The sequence below is a fragment of the Heliangelus exortis genome, chromosome 10 (assembly GCF_036169615.1).
Source record: "Heliangelus exortis chromosome 10, bHelExo1.hap1, whole genome shotgun sequence".
NCBI classification, from domain to species: Eukaryota; Metazoa; Chordata; class Aves; order Apodiformes; family Trochilidae; genus Heliangelus; species Heliangelus exortis.
The window spans coordinates 9,855,644-9,869,402 of NC_092431.1; the positions used below are offsets into that span (position 1 = coordinate 9,855,644).

The 13,759-nt window shown below is 37.7% G+C and overlaps 1 protein-coding gene across 4 annotated transcripts in view; it reads right to left on the reverse strand.

Annotated features, from left to right (window-relative positions):
• Positions 1-13,759, reverse strand: part of SORCS2 (sortilin related VPS10 domain containing receptor 2) — a 530,032-nt gene that overhangs the window by 19,006 nt on the left and 497,267 nt on the right. For all 4 annotated transcript variants that reach the window (XM_071753437.1, XM_071753435.1, XM_071753436.1 and 1 more), the window contains exons 19-23: positions 10,252-10,438; positions 6,423-6,556; positions 4,966-5,089; positions 3,183-3,295; positions 1,456-1,581 (exon numbers count right to left, since the gene is read on the reverse strand). In XM_071753437.1, the coding sequence (XP_071609538.1) occupies positions 1,456-1,581; positions 3,183-3,295; positions 4,966-5,089; positions 6,423-6,556; positions 10,252-10,438 (684 nt within the window). The remainder of the gene's footprint in view (positions 1-1,455; positions 1,582-3,182; positions 3,296-4,965; positions 5,090-6,422; positions 6,557-10,251; positions 10,439-13,759) is intronic.

Genomic DNA, 13,759 nt, shown 5'->3' on the forward strand with positions numbered 1-13,759 from the left:
GAAACCTTCACTAGTAACTCCTTTTATCAGCTAAAGTGCTCATCTTTGACAAACGTTTGCAGTAAAACAAATAGAAAACCCTATAGTCTCTATCAGGTTATGGACAGAGACTACTCAAAAGTTCATACTCAAATGTCCTCACTCATACTAAAAAATCTGAAAAGAGACTGGATAGGACACTTTTACTGATTAGCAGTCTTTAAAGTGATGCTGGCAGCACTGAAATAGTGCATGTTTGTGTTATACAGTGCAAGAGGGACCTGTACTTCAGGATAATCTGACTTTCAGCCAGTACGTTAAATTATTGAGCCCCATAACTTTGGATAGTTCATATTTTCCTGGTAGGTATCTGAGGAATCTAACATTTGCTCTGTTTTTTGCTTAAGTGACTAATACTTGTTCATTATTTCTCTCCTCACCCTAGGGTTCCTATCCAAGCCTGTATTAACTACACTTCCAAAGGTCAAAAATAACAACACTATTCAAATTCAAATTCTCACCCAGTTACTTACACATCTAGAGGTCTGACTTGCCCTTCTTGCCAAAGCAACCTACTGGGCATCTTCACATGGTAGCTTGTCTAGCTTCCTCAGAGTCATTGCTTTCCAGCCTATAGTTTAAATGCACTTTACCTCTTTCAGCTAGACTCATCCCACCTGACACTGAACATGAAATACATATGCATAAATTAAGCAATCCAGTATTTCTCTAGAGTCTAGTACTAGAATGAAATACTTTTGAAACTGCTGTGTTCTTTAAAGTTGATAAAATCACACTCAGTGTCTATATGCTTAAATTTAAAATAAAAAGGGCTTTTTTCAGAATAGAACCAAACTTCAGAGTTATCCCAAGGGCTCCTACTACTGCTACACTGACAACTTATGATTTTTATTATTGCTGGCTACTTCTATCAGTAATGGCTCCTATTCTAGACCACAAACTTAAGAAGTAGCTCATATCATAACACTCATGTATCATCACACACATAAAACAACAAGAGAAACCCTATCAAGTATGTGTCATCTGCCAAAGAAATTATTCCCTTTAACAATCCTTCTGAAATCTCATAATATCTCAAAGCTGATGGGTTTTCAGCCAAGGACACATAGGTTCTCTTTAAGAGAAGACATTCCATAACTGTGTCGAAGATAAGGATTCCAAGGACACATCTTCCAAATGTGTAGAAAATGTTCCTCACACCAGTGTCACAACACTGACTTTGAGAACTGGCACTAGCAGCATGGTAAAACACCTTCCAGTGAAACAGGATGAAGAGCTTCAGGATTCTCATCTGGTAGCAGAAGAGAATGTAACAAATCTTAAAACAAGTGACACAATGAGTATTTTCTGTTGACCTGACCAGACTTCTTCAAACATAATGACAACAAGAATACAGGCAGTGATTGCAAAACAGGATGTAGATTGTGCTAACCAGACATACATTGATCTCCTTACCTTATCACTAGTCACACTTCTTTTCTGTTTTAGTTGGTTTGCTGGTAGTAGCACATGCAAGTCAGCAGTTGTGGGCAGACCAGGCTTCACAACTGTCAAGAGTGTTTCTTCAGATATATTGGTTTCCTGAGAAAATATAGCAAATTACAGGACAATGTACTTTATGATTTATAGAAAATATATAAGTAAATCTATATATGTTTTTTAGTCTTTGGTGGGGATTGCACCAGAAGCTAAAACATGAATAAAGGCAAAAATAAATTAACTGAAATGTGAGATGCTCTTTGAAGATTGGAAGACCTAAGTGTTGTTATCACATTAAAGAGATTTAGTGGCATCATGGAAAGAAGCATAATGAAGTGGTATGCAGTTTTAGAAAAACCCTGTAATGGCTATGCATTTCTAGGATAGCATTAAAAAAAAATAAAAAAATCTTATGGGATTTACGGTCCTTCGTATGCCATTAAGACACTTAGAAGGGCATGTTCATTACAGTTAACTTTAGCTCAGAGGTTACTTTTCCATTTATGTTTAATGCACACAGAGAAATCTTCCAGGGTGAGACTAAGGGCATCTAGGTTCAGCTTCTGAAATTGTTATGAGTACCTGCAGCCTCCACTGATCCCTGCAGCCTCCACTGAAAATCAACTGCATGTCTTTCTTTTTCAAATAGTTTGTGCAAATTTTGCCTTTAGCCTCACATTTCTCCATGTGTTGAATAATTCAGCCACAGAATTCTAATGACAACACTCTGGGCACTTACCACAGCCTTTCTTTCTCCAAAAGACTCCAATATTCCATTAAATAGTTAATAATCTTTTGCAAATTATTAAGTATTAAAATTCTAGGGCAATCTAATAAGGGATTAAATCATCTGTTTGTCTGACACAGATTACGAAATGGGTTTAAATTGAGAAAAGTAGGACTTTACTGTAATTTGACGTTTGATTTGAACCATAAAAAAAAAAAAAAAAAAAAAAAGCAGGAAAAAGTATAAAGTCTAAATTCCTGAATCCAGGAAAAGTCAAGTGATTTCAAGTGCAAGAGTTTTCAAAACATTACCAGCCTGCAGCTCAGAGCTATTGCCTTCACAGGAATCAGTGTCTGTACCTGTAAAGCACAGCTCTAGAGCTCACAGTTTTATGGGGTGCTTTTACTTATTTCACAGCTGCATGGCTTTCCACTTGGTTTAGCATGCAGGACTCCACTGCTCCCAGTTCATATTCCTTTTGTGAATACGACCTGAAAAAGCAGGTCTATGAATAGGCAAATAATAATTCATTTGCCTATATATTGTATATAATTTTCAAGGTTACACAACTGATGTTATAAATATTGTCTTTCTTCCTTATTTTTACACAAAGCCTATGTCTTTTAGATTGCACAGCATCCTTTGCTGAACTTCTAAATATATTACATTTAAGCTACTCTTCCTCTTTTAGAGTCAGCAGTATTTGCCAATACATTTATCCCTAATCCCAGAGAGCAATATTTAGCATTAATTGCCAATCAGGTTGTGTTGTATGTAAATTTTCTGTGTTACAATATCATCATCTAAAGCCCACATGTGAAAGAGACTAGGCTCAGACTTGTTTGAATGTGGCTCATGAGGTTCACACTTTCATTATTTTGCACTGCTTCCTGTTTTCTAAATGAGAAGGCATTAACTTAACCTTCAAGCTTTATGACCAGCAAGGGAACATTTAATGAGCAATCTGGAAGAGCACCTTTGCAAGAAGTCGTGTCACTACCCGCCCTACATCTTCCCTCCACTCCGGTATGTCAGGGTTGTACATATCCAGGTGTTTAGTGAACTTCAGAGGAAGAACATGAAAATGATCTAGAAAAACAAAGACATTTTCTAAACAGTAACAAACCATGTTGCAAAAAGATTTTTGCAAATATAAAAGCTGTGATTATATATTTGCCATTATTTACTGTGCAGAGTTACAGTACCTAGGAACCCCACTGCTCTAGAAAAGTGCATGGCTGTGCACTCTTGCACAGAGCAAAAGAACAGTCCTGTCAGGCACTTACTTTTTTCTGTATTTTCATCTACCTCATCAAATTTGTGCTTATAGATAAAAAAGCACAAAGGAAAAAAACAAAGTGGATTTACATGCATGCTCTGAGGTCATAACCTTTTGAATAATTTTTCCTTAGGAAAATACACTACAGAGATGTGGTTGGTTTCTTTTACTTGAGGTGAGAATGCGTCAATCGATTTTATTCTTGCTGGATCATAAACCTGTGTTTCTTGCCCATTACATGATCCTGTTTTTCATGTAAAATGAATACTTTATGTATTGCATAAACTAGCTTTGAAAATAAGAGCAGAACTGATATACCAAAGGCTAACTACTGCCCTCTTAAAAAAAATAAAAACAAGGTACACCCACAACATTTCTCTGGCTGTACACCCACAACATTTCTCTGGCAATCTCTAAAGTCTTCTCATATAGGCTCCTTGGATGAACACCTAGGGAGCTTAATGCAAAGCAGAGAAAGAGAATCTGGAATGCATGAGTCAACCCTGGCCTCCTCAATGCTTCTGACATTATTGTATTTTAATATGGTTTGCTTTTTCAGGGATTTATTTCCTGCATGACCAGTATTTTCTTGATCTTCCTATCAGGATTAGCCAACACTAAGAGCACAAGAAGTGCCTGAAAGTCAAAGTCATCGATCTGGTCATACTAAGATGGGTTATATTTCTAGAAATTTCTAGAAAAGTGGATGCACTCATAAGCGATGGTTTTTACCATTACTTGAAATTTAAAAATACACTACAAAAAAACCCCAGAAACTTCTTCAGAAAGCAGAAATATCATGTAGTGTATTTCATATCTTAAGGCTTTTAGCTCTGCATTAAAAAGAAGTTTTCACTTTTCACAATTCCTACATGTGACAGCACAAATACAAATGTAAATAATTCACTGGAACTACATTTTTCACAGTATATTATGCCTTGTCATCACATTATAAGACACAACAAACACACCAGGGCACAATGTGAAACAAGAGCTGAATGGTTATCCCCTAATTACAGTGGAGCTATACTTGATCCAAAATCTCAGATAAACATTGAAGAACAGTGATACACTGTGATTAAAAAATCCCAGTTATTTCTCACGGGTTTAATGCTGACAGTATATACACAACTACAAATTTTCTTTTTTTTCTGAGGTATTTTCATTTAGAAATTCTAAGAAACTCTTGTAATAGGCCAAAACAGCACTTAAACACAATTGCTACATATAGCATTTGGGAACCACAGCACCGTTTAAAATAAGCAAAGGAAACAAAACATCTCAGAAAAAAACGTTTCCATACAATCACACTTCACTTTCATGGAGTTACCCAGGGACAGTTCATCCTTCAACTTTTAACAATTAAATGTGGCATTAGATTTAATTTTACAACAGGTTCACTTGTGTCAGGACTGGTTTAAGAGTTATAAGAAATAAGTACACACAAACCAACAAAACATTAGCAAGAGTCTTGTCTCACCAAAAACTTGGACAACTTTTGAGTCCTGAAGCATGGAGCTCCCACAGGAAGCCTGCACTGTGACTCTGACGTGACCTGTCTCAGCAAACTTTGTCACCAGAAAATTGTCCAATGTAAGCAGTGGCTTTAAAAATCAAAGAAAAGTTGAAAACAGAATTTCAGCAAAATCCACAAGAACAGTGTCGGAAGAGACAGTCACTACAATTATAAGCAAAAAAGGCTTTACATGAATTAACCAATTAATCAGAATTTTACTAAACTGTTCAATTACAAATTTCAATGCAGGATGTTTCTTTCCCTAAATAGAATGTTTATAAGCAGAATAGTGCCAGATGGGGCAAACATTTCTTTTAGAATAACAGGTAGAATATTAGGTTTTCATTCAGCTTACACTAAAATGAATAGATTTTGAATAGGGCTCACAAATTTCTAAAAGATCATATGTGGCAAGCCATTTGCCTCAAAATATGTGGGGTATAGTTGAGGTCAGAAGGATTAATTTTGTCAATCTAGAGCATGACCCATGAAATGCATCAGCCCACTGTAACCTCCAAGATGGAGCTGAGATAGTCTGCTACCTGACCACATCTGTATGAATTATGAAACCCTTCACAAGATAACATCAATCTGCACTGTCTCTTCTAGGAATAGCAAAGTAAATAATAATGAAAAGCCACAGGATGGGATTATGGTAGACAGAAGGAAGTCCATGCTTATCTGAGGCATTCCTCTGCCATACTTGGTCTCCCTCACAAAGAAAATATTTTCCTTATCTGTTACTGAAAGAATTGCCTTAAAAAAAATTAACTCATCTAGACAAGAAATATTCCTAATAGAAATACTTGGATATTTATTGCTCTAGGATATGTTATCCAGACTTTCGATCCCCAAATGCATATCACTAGATCGAGTGCTTTCACTCTTTTGATATCCTTTTAGCTATTTCAGTTATTTTTGACAAGGCAGTTTATTTTAGACTTTCAGAAGTATTCCTCTATTTAATTAGTATATATGTATTTCTGCGTGGCACTTAAATTTACAGTACTCACATTATCAACAGGGAAGTACATAAATCCCAGTTACATCATTCACCAATTCTATAATTCTAACTGCATCCCCCTCCATGAGTTTATTTCCACAGGTAATGAAATGGAATACATTTTTGTTCCTCCAAAAAGAAAATGGGTTTAGAAATTCTTTAGAAATTTAGAGTTCTAGAAGAGAAATCAGCATTTCCACATAAGCAGCAACAAAAGGAAATTAACATCTTAAATGTATGTGATAAACCAAGGAAAGTTACATACTGCTTGATGCCATTATATAATTGGCTATTTGGAATGCAAGATGGTCTACAAGAAGCCATGCAACATAGTAGCATTTTTATGGAAGTAAAAGGTGCCACTCAATCTTTATTGGGAAGAAACTGAAAATAATCTTAGTCAGAACCATTCATGTACCTGAAGATTGTTTCCTATCCACCAGTAGAAGACTGTCAAATTAGAGTTCTTAGGCAGTACGATGGCTGTCAGATTCACTTCCTGGTTTCTCCCAACAACTGGAACCACTTCTAAATTTAAAGCGTGCAGTGGAGCTGTACAAAGTTCAAAAATTATAATAATAAAATAATTAAACAAGAATCAATCAATTTATTAATTACTCTTTGCCTAAAAGCCTCTCACATGCTCACCGTAAGGTCCTGAATTTATTTTAACCTCCCTCCTGCTTTTACCTCTGTGTTTTAAAAAATGGGAATAATTGAAAGGATCTCATTTCAATTAAAAAAAACCAACAAAAAAACCCCAAAAAACCACACACAAAACAAAACCCCACAAACAAAAACTTAGAGCAAAGTGACAGATAAAAGAACCTCACTTTTTTTTGGCGCATATCCAATTCTAGAAAACATAATCAAATATTCCAGTTAAAAGTAGAAAATGCAATCTCAGCCTTTTTTAAAAAGATCTTGAGAATAGTAATATACAAAACTCAAACTGCTATGGGAGAAGCAGAAAACTGAAAATAAGAAGGTTCCTGAATATTCATTTTCATTATAAAATATCAGCTGTCAAACTCACACCACACAAACTGTCATTAATGCATGCTATAAAATATATGTGTATATCCAGGGACTATTTCTTTGAAAATCAAAACAGGTTATCCCTGTACTCCAAAATGTTCTTTAGAGTAAGTTTATTCCTTTCTGAACTTTTGCCTAAAAGAAATACATCATTACAATAATTTTATCTGCTTCTTAATGTTGTATTTTGCTTCATAGTACAATAATTTTGTGAAAGAAAATCTTTCCTTTGGACATTTCCAAATATCTTTTCCAGAAAATATGAAGGTAAAAGCTTTAAAATAGTGTAATGTGATACCTAGAATTTCTGAACTTCAGCTGCACCATCTATTAAGGATACCAAAGTACTGTATACTCCCATATGCACTCATTACACAGAATGAATACTAACCCATCCATTTTTGTTCCATTATAAATATCTTTTAAGTCACTCAAAGGCCTTCCAGCTCTGTGTAAATTCAAACCTAATTAACACGAGTCTAGTCTTTCTTTTACTCTCTCTCATGAACTGAATTATTATCCAGTCGCTTCTCATTCTCTTTGCCTAAACCAGTTGAACTCTTCTGAGACTGAGCTGTACACCCTTCTTTTTCATCTGACTTCAACTGGCCTGTGTCCTGCTCCATCTGCATGCAGGATTACATACTGCATCTTCCGTGATGGCTCTTTACCACCTGCATGAATTCCAGATGATCTGGGTGCTTAAAGAAATGGTTTCTTCAATATCTTATTTACCAAAACAGAGTTAAAATGCTCCTTGTGTTGCTGGAATCTTGGGGAAAATTCAGAAACTGTAGGAATTCTGTTAATTTTTTTCATCCTATAAATAGATATTCCTTTTAATTAGGCAAATTTAAGAAGTCACAAAAGATCTGTGCCACTGTTTTGATTTTGCTATACCATCCAAGTAAAGTGACCATTTTGAGACACAGATTTGCTCCTGAAGAGGGTTACTTTCTTTTCCAAAAATTTTAGAGGGGAAGTTATTTGGTACTTGAATGAATACTGCTATTTCATGTTTGTCATTAAAATGCCAAACATAATTACTCTGAGTCCTTCTGTTTGTCTCAGACACACAATTCTATAACACATTTGAACAAGCTTCATAACATCCTTAAGTGTGTACAATTAGTGTTGAAGTTGATTTGCACAATTTCTGCTTTTGTAAAAGTGGAAATTTATGTCTTGTGCTTAAGTTCTTTCTTTTCTGGGTTCTCTACTCACATTTATACTATCAGATTTGCTCTTATTTCTCTTACAGTTCATTAAAAGTTGTAGATTGTGTGATCTGGGTTAGAATGAATCATCTTGATTGCAGGACAAAGTTCATAAAATTATCCCTCACTAAAAGGACATCCCATAGCAACAGAAATTGTCAGGAGTAAAAAAATACTACCTTGGCCATTTATCCCTGAAAAAAATCCCTGAGTGAAAGCAGGCCTCTAGGGACATTTCATTTCTCCTTTCATGATATTCCACGTGGAAAATGTCCCTGAATGGCTATTAAGTTTTCTCTAGAATGTAGAAATTGCAGTTTAACTAACGTCAGCTAATTTCCTCAGATATTGTAATTTACTTAAAAAATTAAACAAAGCAAATCGCATAGAGAGCATTTATTCAACTGGGCTGGGTAACATGCTTCCATCAGTCATCCAGACCTTGCTCAGCATCTATGGACAAGATCATGAATGGATTACATCTGCTTCAGTGCTCTGCTGCCTCCATACTTCAGCATCAAAATCTTCTTAATTCAGCAGCCATTTTACTTGTGAAAAATACCTTCAACATCTTTTATTTTTACTGCTTACCCTGATGAAGGCCACACCACAAATACATTTCGAGAAAAGCTGTTTTACTTTCCTTCAGGGCTTGCTATTGCTTGTTATTCTCTGAATGGTAAGAACTTATTCTCTCCAGAGACAAGTATGTTACACAGAGTTTTTGCTGTTCATTACTTTTAGAGATCGAGTGTTCCCGTGCTTAATATACTTCTAAGCATGTAGAAGCCCCTAAAAAGTAGCTGGGAAGTCCTAAGCACCTTATCTTAGCTCTCCAGAGTTTTGAAATGCTTTAAAAATCAAACACAACAAAGAAACAGAACGAAACCAAGGCACTGCGTTTGATTCTGATTCATTCCAATGGATTTTCACAGGAGATTTCCCATTAATGGGGGTTGGACTCTATCTGCTAATCAAAGCACAATAAAACCTCTGAACTCTGAAAACTCTGGATTCAAGGACTCAGACTATGAAATTACATAAATATCAGCAGCTACCAGACAGGCTGACATAAAGCACACATATCTGTGCACAGCCTTGTGTGTGGCTTCAGTGATTTCCATTGCTTTGGGATTAGGGTGGAAGATACACCTCACGTAACAAAGGGAAACAGACACCTGGAGAATGCAAGATGAGAATCTTTCCTTTTGATGTTACTTGTTTCTGAATTTTGACACATCTTGAAATGGGCAAAGCAACAACTCTTTTGAATCTCGAAGGAAGGGAAAAAAATCAGTTCCATTTATAGCTTTTCTTCTTCATTTCAATTATGAGATGACTGAAGTATGTTAAGCTTGTGATGGTGCATGATATTCCCTGTGCTGTGCTATTGTTTTTTTTTAAATTTATTTGATGGGGGGAGTGAGGTTTAAGTCTTAATTAAGTAGGAGGATGAACTCTAATTGAACTAATACTGCCTGCCAATATGAACCTATACCCAAGTACCACTTGTGTAAATTAACAACCTAAAATCTAGATTCTAGTACTTTAATAAGTAGCTGAACTTTAAGAAACACTGAGATTTTGATTCTTAAAATCATGCTAGAACTCCAACACATTTTCCAACACATTTGTTCTCTTGCTTCACACAGCACTGAGAAGCACCTGAAAAGACATAGCTAGGCATATAAAAATTTAGCTGCTAATACTGCTAATAGTGTCTTGAGTCAGGAGGATGGATCAAACCTGAGATTTGACCTGAGGCATGCTTGCTATTCAAAAGATTAGTACACCAACCTCCTCCAAAACCCAAACCAAACCAACTCTGATGTTAATACATTACATTTATAAGCCTCTGAATTAAAAGCATACAGTGCTGCAAAACTATGTGAGGTTAAAAATATACACATTTTTCCTAATTGTGACTACTTCATAGCTGTCATGAGGTTTTTACATAGCAGCAAAAGCAAGAAAACCAAAGTGCTGATTTACAGTTGACTTGGATGAACACCACAGCCTCATCATGCCCAGCCAAATTTTCTGCCTTCACCGAGACACGGTAAATCCCCGGGTTCTCATAGCGGTGACGGATGGGTTCTCCAGTCATTGTAAGGTTCACATATATTGCCCTAAAGCCATCTCCAAGATCCACCTGGTATTTGGTATTCAATAAATCACCCTAAAAGAAAAATATTACAAAAAAAAAAAAAAAATTTAATGTCAGGACACACAATTGTAACCCTTTCCTGAATCACAATAGTATTTCCAGCCCTAACCACATATTTTGACTCAATTGCAATCATTGTAGTAAAACCAATTATCACAGATTTCAGTGCAACAGATGTGTGAATTCATAGAGGTAACAAATTTCCATAGTAATGTGCTACCTTAAATGAAGAAACCCCAGAGCACTAACCAAGTTGCATGACACAGAAACCACCACCTTTGTCTTAATGCAGCTTCACATTAAGTGACAGCAGTGAGGGGCAGCTCCAAGTTCTGGAGGGATGCTCATATAATTGCAAATAATCGAATATTGTTATTTTAGTGAATTGTCACTTATTCAGTTTATTTCTAGCCTTAGTAATGACAAGGTAAAAAGAATTTGTTTAGAACTTACTTATAGAACCTTCTAACCACACTCTCTGAGTTACAATCCCAGCTGGAATCTTCACACAGGGTTCTACTGCATTATACAGAGCCTCCAGCATGTCTGGAGCTAACACGTCCTACTGAAAAATTAGATGCATGCTTAATGAAGAAGGTTATTGAGCTGAGTTTGGGAAAGGGTTTAAAAGTCCAGTCAAATAATTCTTTCCTATCAAACATCTTGCAGTATTTATAATCCATTGCACTTCTACTAAGTGCTTCTTTAACTGACACTGTCTTCCTAAACTCCTTAAACTGCAGGCCTAAAATTCCGCAAGACCAATACTACAGTCAGAGGACAAAGACATGTCCGTCACTCATGTTGTCACGGAGTGGCTGCTCAGGAGAGCAGTCAGGCCTGTCCTATGAAGACTGGTGATGCGGAAGGAGTCAAAAGAAAATTCATTTTAGCTCTGAACAGAAAGAGTTTCTCCATACTACTGGCCTCACCGCCTTAGCAAGCTGCCCTCTGCCTCCTTTGTTTTCAGCAAAATGTTCCTGCTTGCTTGCCACAGTGCATGGATGCCCCATTTATGCAACTAAAACCAGGCTGCAGGGCCAGGCTTTACAGAAAATCCTCTGTATTGAGAAAATAGTGTTGGCTTAAAAATCTTCATTGTCTCTAGGAAAGGAACATATATACATCCATATGTGAGTCACATGAGTTCAATGGCCATCAGATCAGAGAAGGATTGACACCTCTCAAAGTAGTCAAAAATTAATTCACTTCTCCGTAAACCACTATCTCAAACAGATTTGTACCAAAATCTAATCCCAAAAGGCAGCACAAATGTGAAATCAAAGGAGGAAACAAAGCACAGACCTTCTGTGCCCTCGCACTAGAAATGGAAGAAAACCATACTTATTTTGCAGTTTGGTTGATTTTCTTCCAAGTTTATCAGATGAAAGAACATTGCTTATAACGTAAAAGAATACCTATAATAAGGAACCTGCAGTGTTATCAAATACCTAAACACATTATTACAACACACAGAAGGAGACCGAAAGCTTCATTGTGAATATTTTTTTCAAATAACATCTTTATTTTGTCAACAGCTGTGCAGAATTTAGGAGAGGAGATATTATGTTATAAAAGTTTAAAGCAAAAGACATGTCCTCTCGCCAGCAATGTGCTAGTAAATAGAATCTCTTTAGACAACATTAGCTTCTAAACAGTTCTTGTTCACTCTTTCTTATGCTAACAAGTATATATGCATACTTTTTTCCAGGTGAGACCGAAACCCCTGTTGAAAGCTAGTAGATGCAAGCTTCACTTAATGTTTTTATTCTAAAAGCTTCCCTAGAGTAAAGATAAGAATGTTTTCAAAACACCAAGGCACTTCTGTTTCCCTGGCCAGGAAAGACAGAAAGTAGTCAGAGCAGAACAACTCTTGTGATAACAAGAGTCACACAGGGGAAAACTGGCTACATGTAAAAGAAATTGGGGCCTCTGCTTCTATGCGAAACACGATTGTCATGATGTTAGTTATTTATGTATTCAGCCAGCCAGATTAGGGAAAAAATAATTCTAATTATAAATTTTTATTATTTCTAAGGTCACTAGTAAATTGCACAAACATACCTAAAGCCTACTTACAGCCCATGGCTCAGACAGGAGCACTCTGTGCTGGGTCAGGAACTGCTGGAGGCCACCAGAGATGGTGCTGAACGGTGCTGATCCAACTGGTGGCCGCTCACCAGTGGTGTCCCCCAGAGATCAGTGTTGGGCCCAGTTCTGTTTAATATCCTCATTGATGATTTAGATGAGGGGATTGAGTCCACAATTAGCAAATTCACAAATGACACTAAGTTGAGGGGGAGTGTGGATCAGCTGGAAGGCAGGAGGGCTCTGCAGAGGGACCTGGACAGACTGGAGAGTTGGGCTGATTCCAACGGGATGAGGTTCAACAAGGCCAAGTGCCAGGTGCTGCACTTTGGCCACAACAACCTCATGCAGCGCTACAGGCTGGGGACAGAGTGGCTGAGAGCAGCCAGGCAGAAAGGGACCTGGGAGTCTGGATTGACACAAAGCTGAACATGAGCCAGCAGTATGCCCAGGTGGCCAAGAAGGCCAATGGCATCCTGGCCTGTATCAAGAACAGCATGGCCAACAGGTCCAGGGAAGGGATTCTTCCCCTGTACTCAGCTCTGGTGAGGCCACACCTTGAGTCCTGTGTCCAGTTCTGGGCTCCTCAGCTCAGGAAGGAGATTGAGGTGCTGGAGCAGGTCCAGAGAAGAGCAAGGAGGCTGTGAAGGGATCCAGCACAAGTCCTGTGAGGGAGAGCTGAGGGAGCTGGGGGTGTTCAGCCTGGAGAAGAGGAGGCTCAGGGGAGACCTCATCACTCTCTGCAACTCCCTGAAAGAAGGCTGGAGCCAGGGGGGGTCAGTCTCTTCTCCCAGGTAGCTACCAGTAAGACAAGAGGGCATGGGCTTAAGCTCTGCCAGGGGAAGTTTGGGTTAGATACTAGGAAAAAAGTCTTTACAGAGAGGGTGATCAGGCATTGGAATGGGCTGCTCAGGGAGGTGGTGGATTCTCTGTCCCTGGAGGTTTTTAAAAGAGACTGATGTGGCACTCAGTGCCATGGTCTGGTAACCACAGTGGCAGTGGATCAAGGATTGGACTTGATGATCTCAGAGGTCCTTTCCAACCTGGCTGATTGTGATTCTACTTTCTTTACTCACTAATGCCTAGCATTCCTCCACCCAGCAACACGCATTCACATCAACTTTGCTGAACAGATGAAACCCTGAACACCAGCACTCAGCACATGAGAGCAGAAGTTTCATTCTCGGCCACAGGGGGAGGCAACCATTTCTTTTAAACGTGCCTTGTCCAGTTCTAAGTGCCAAG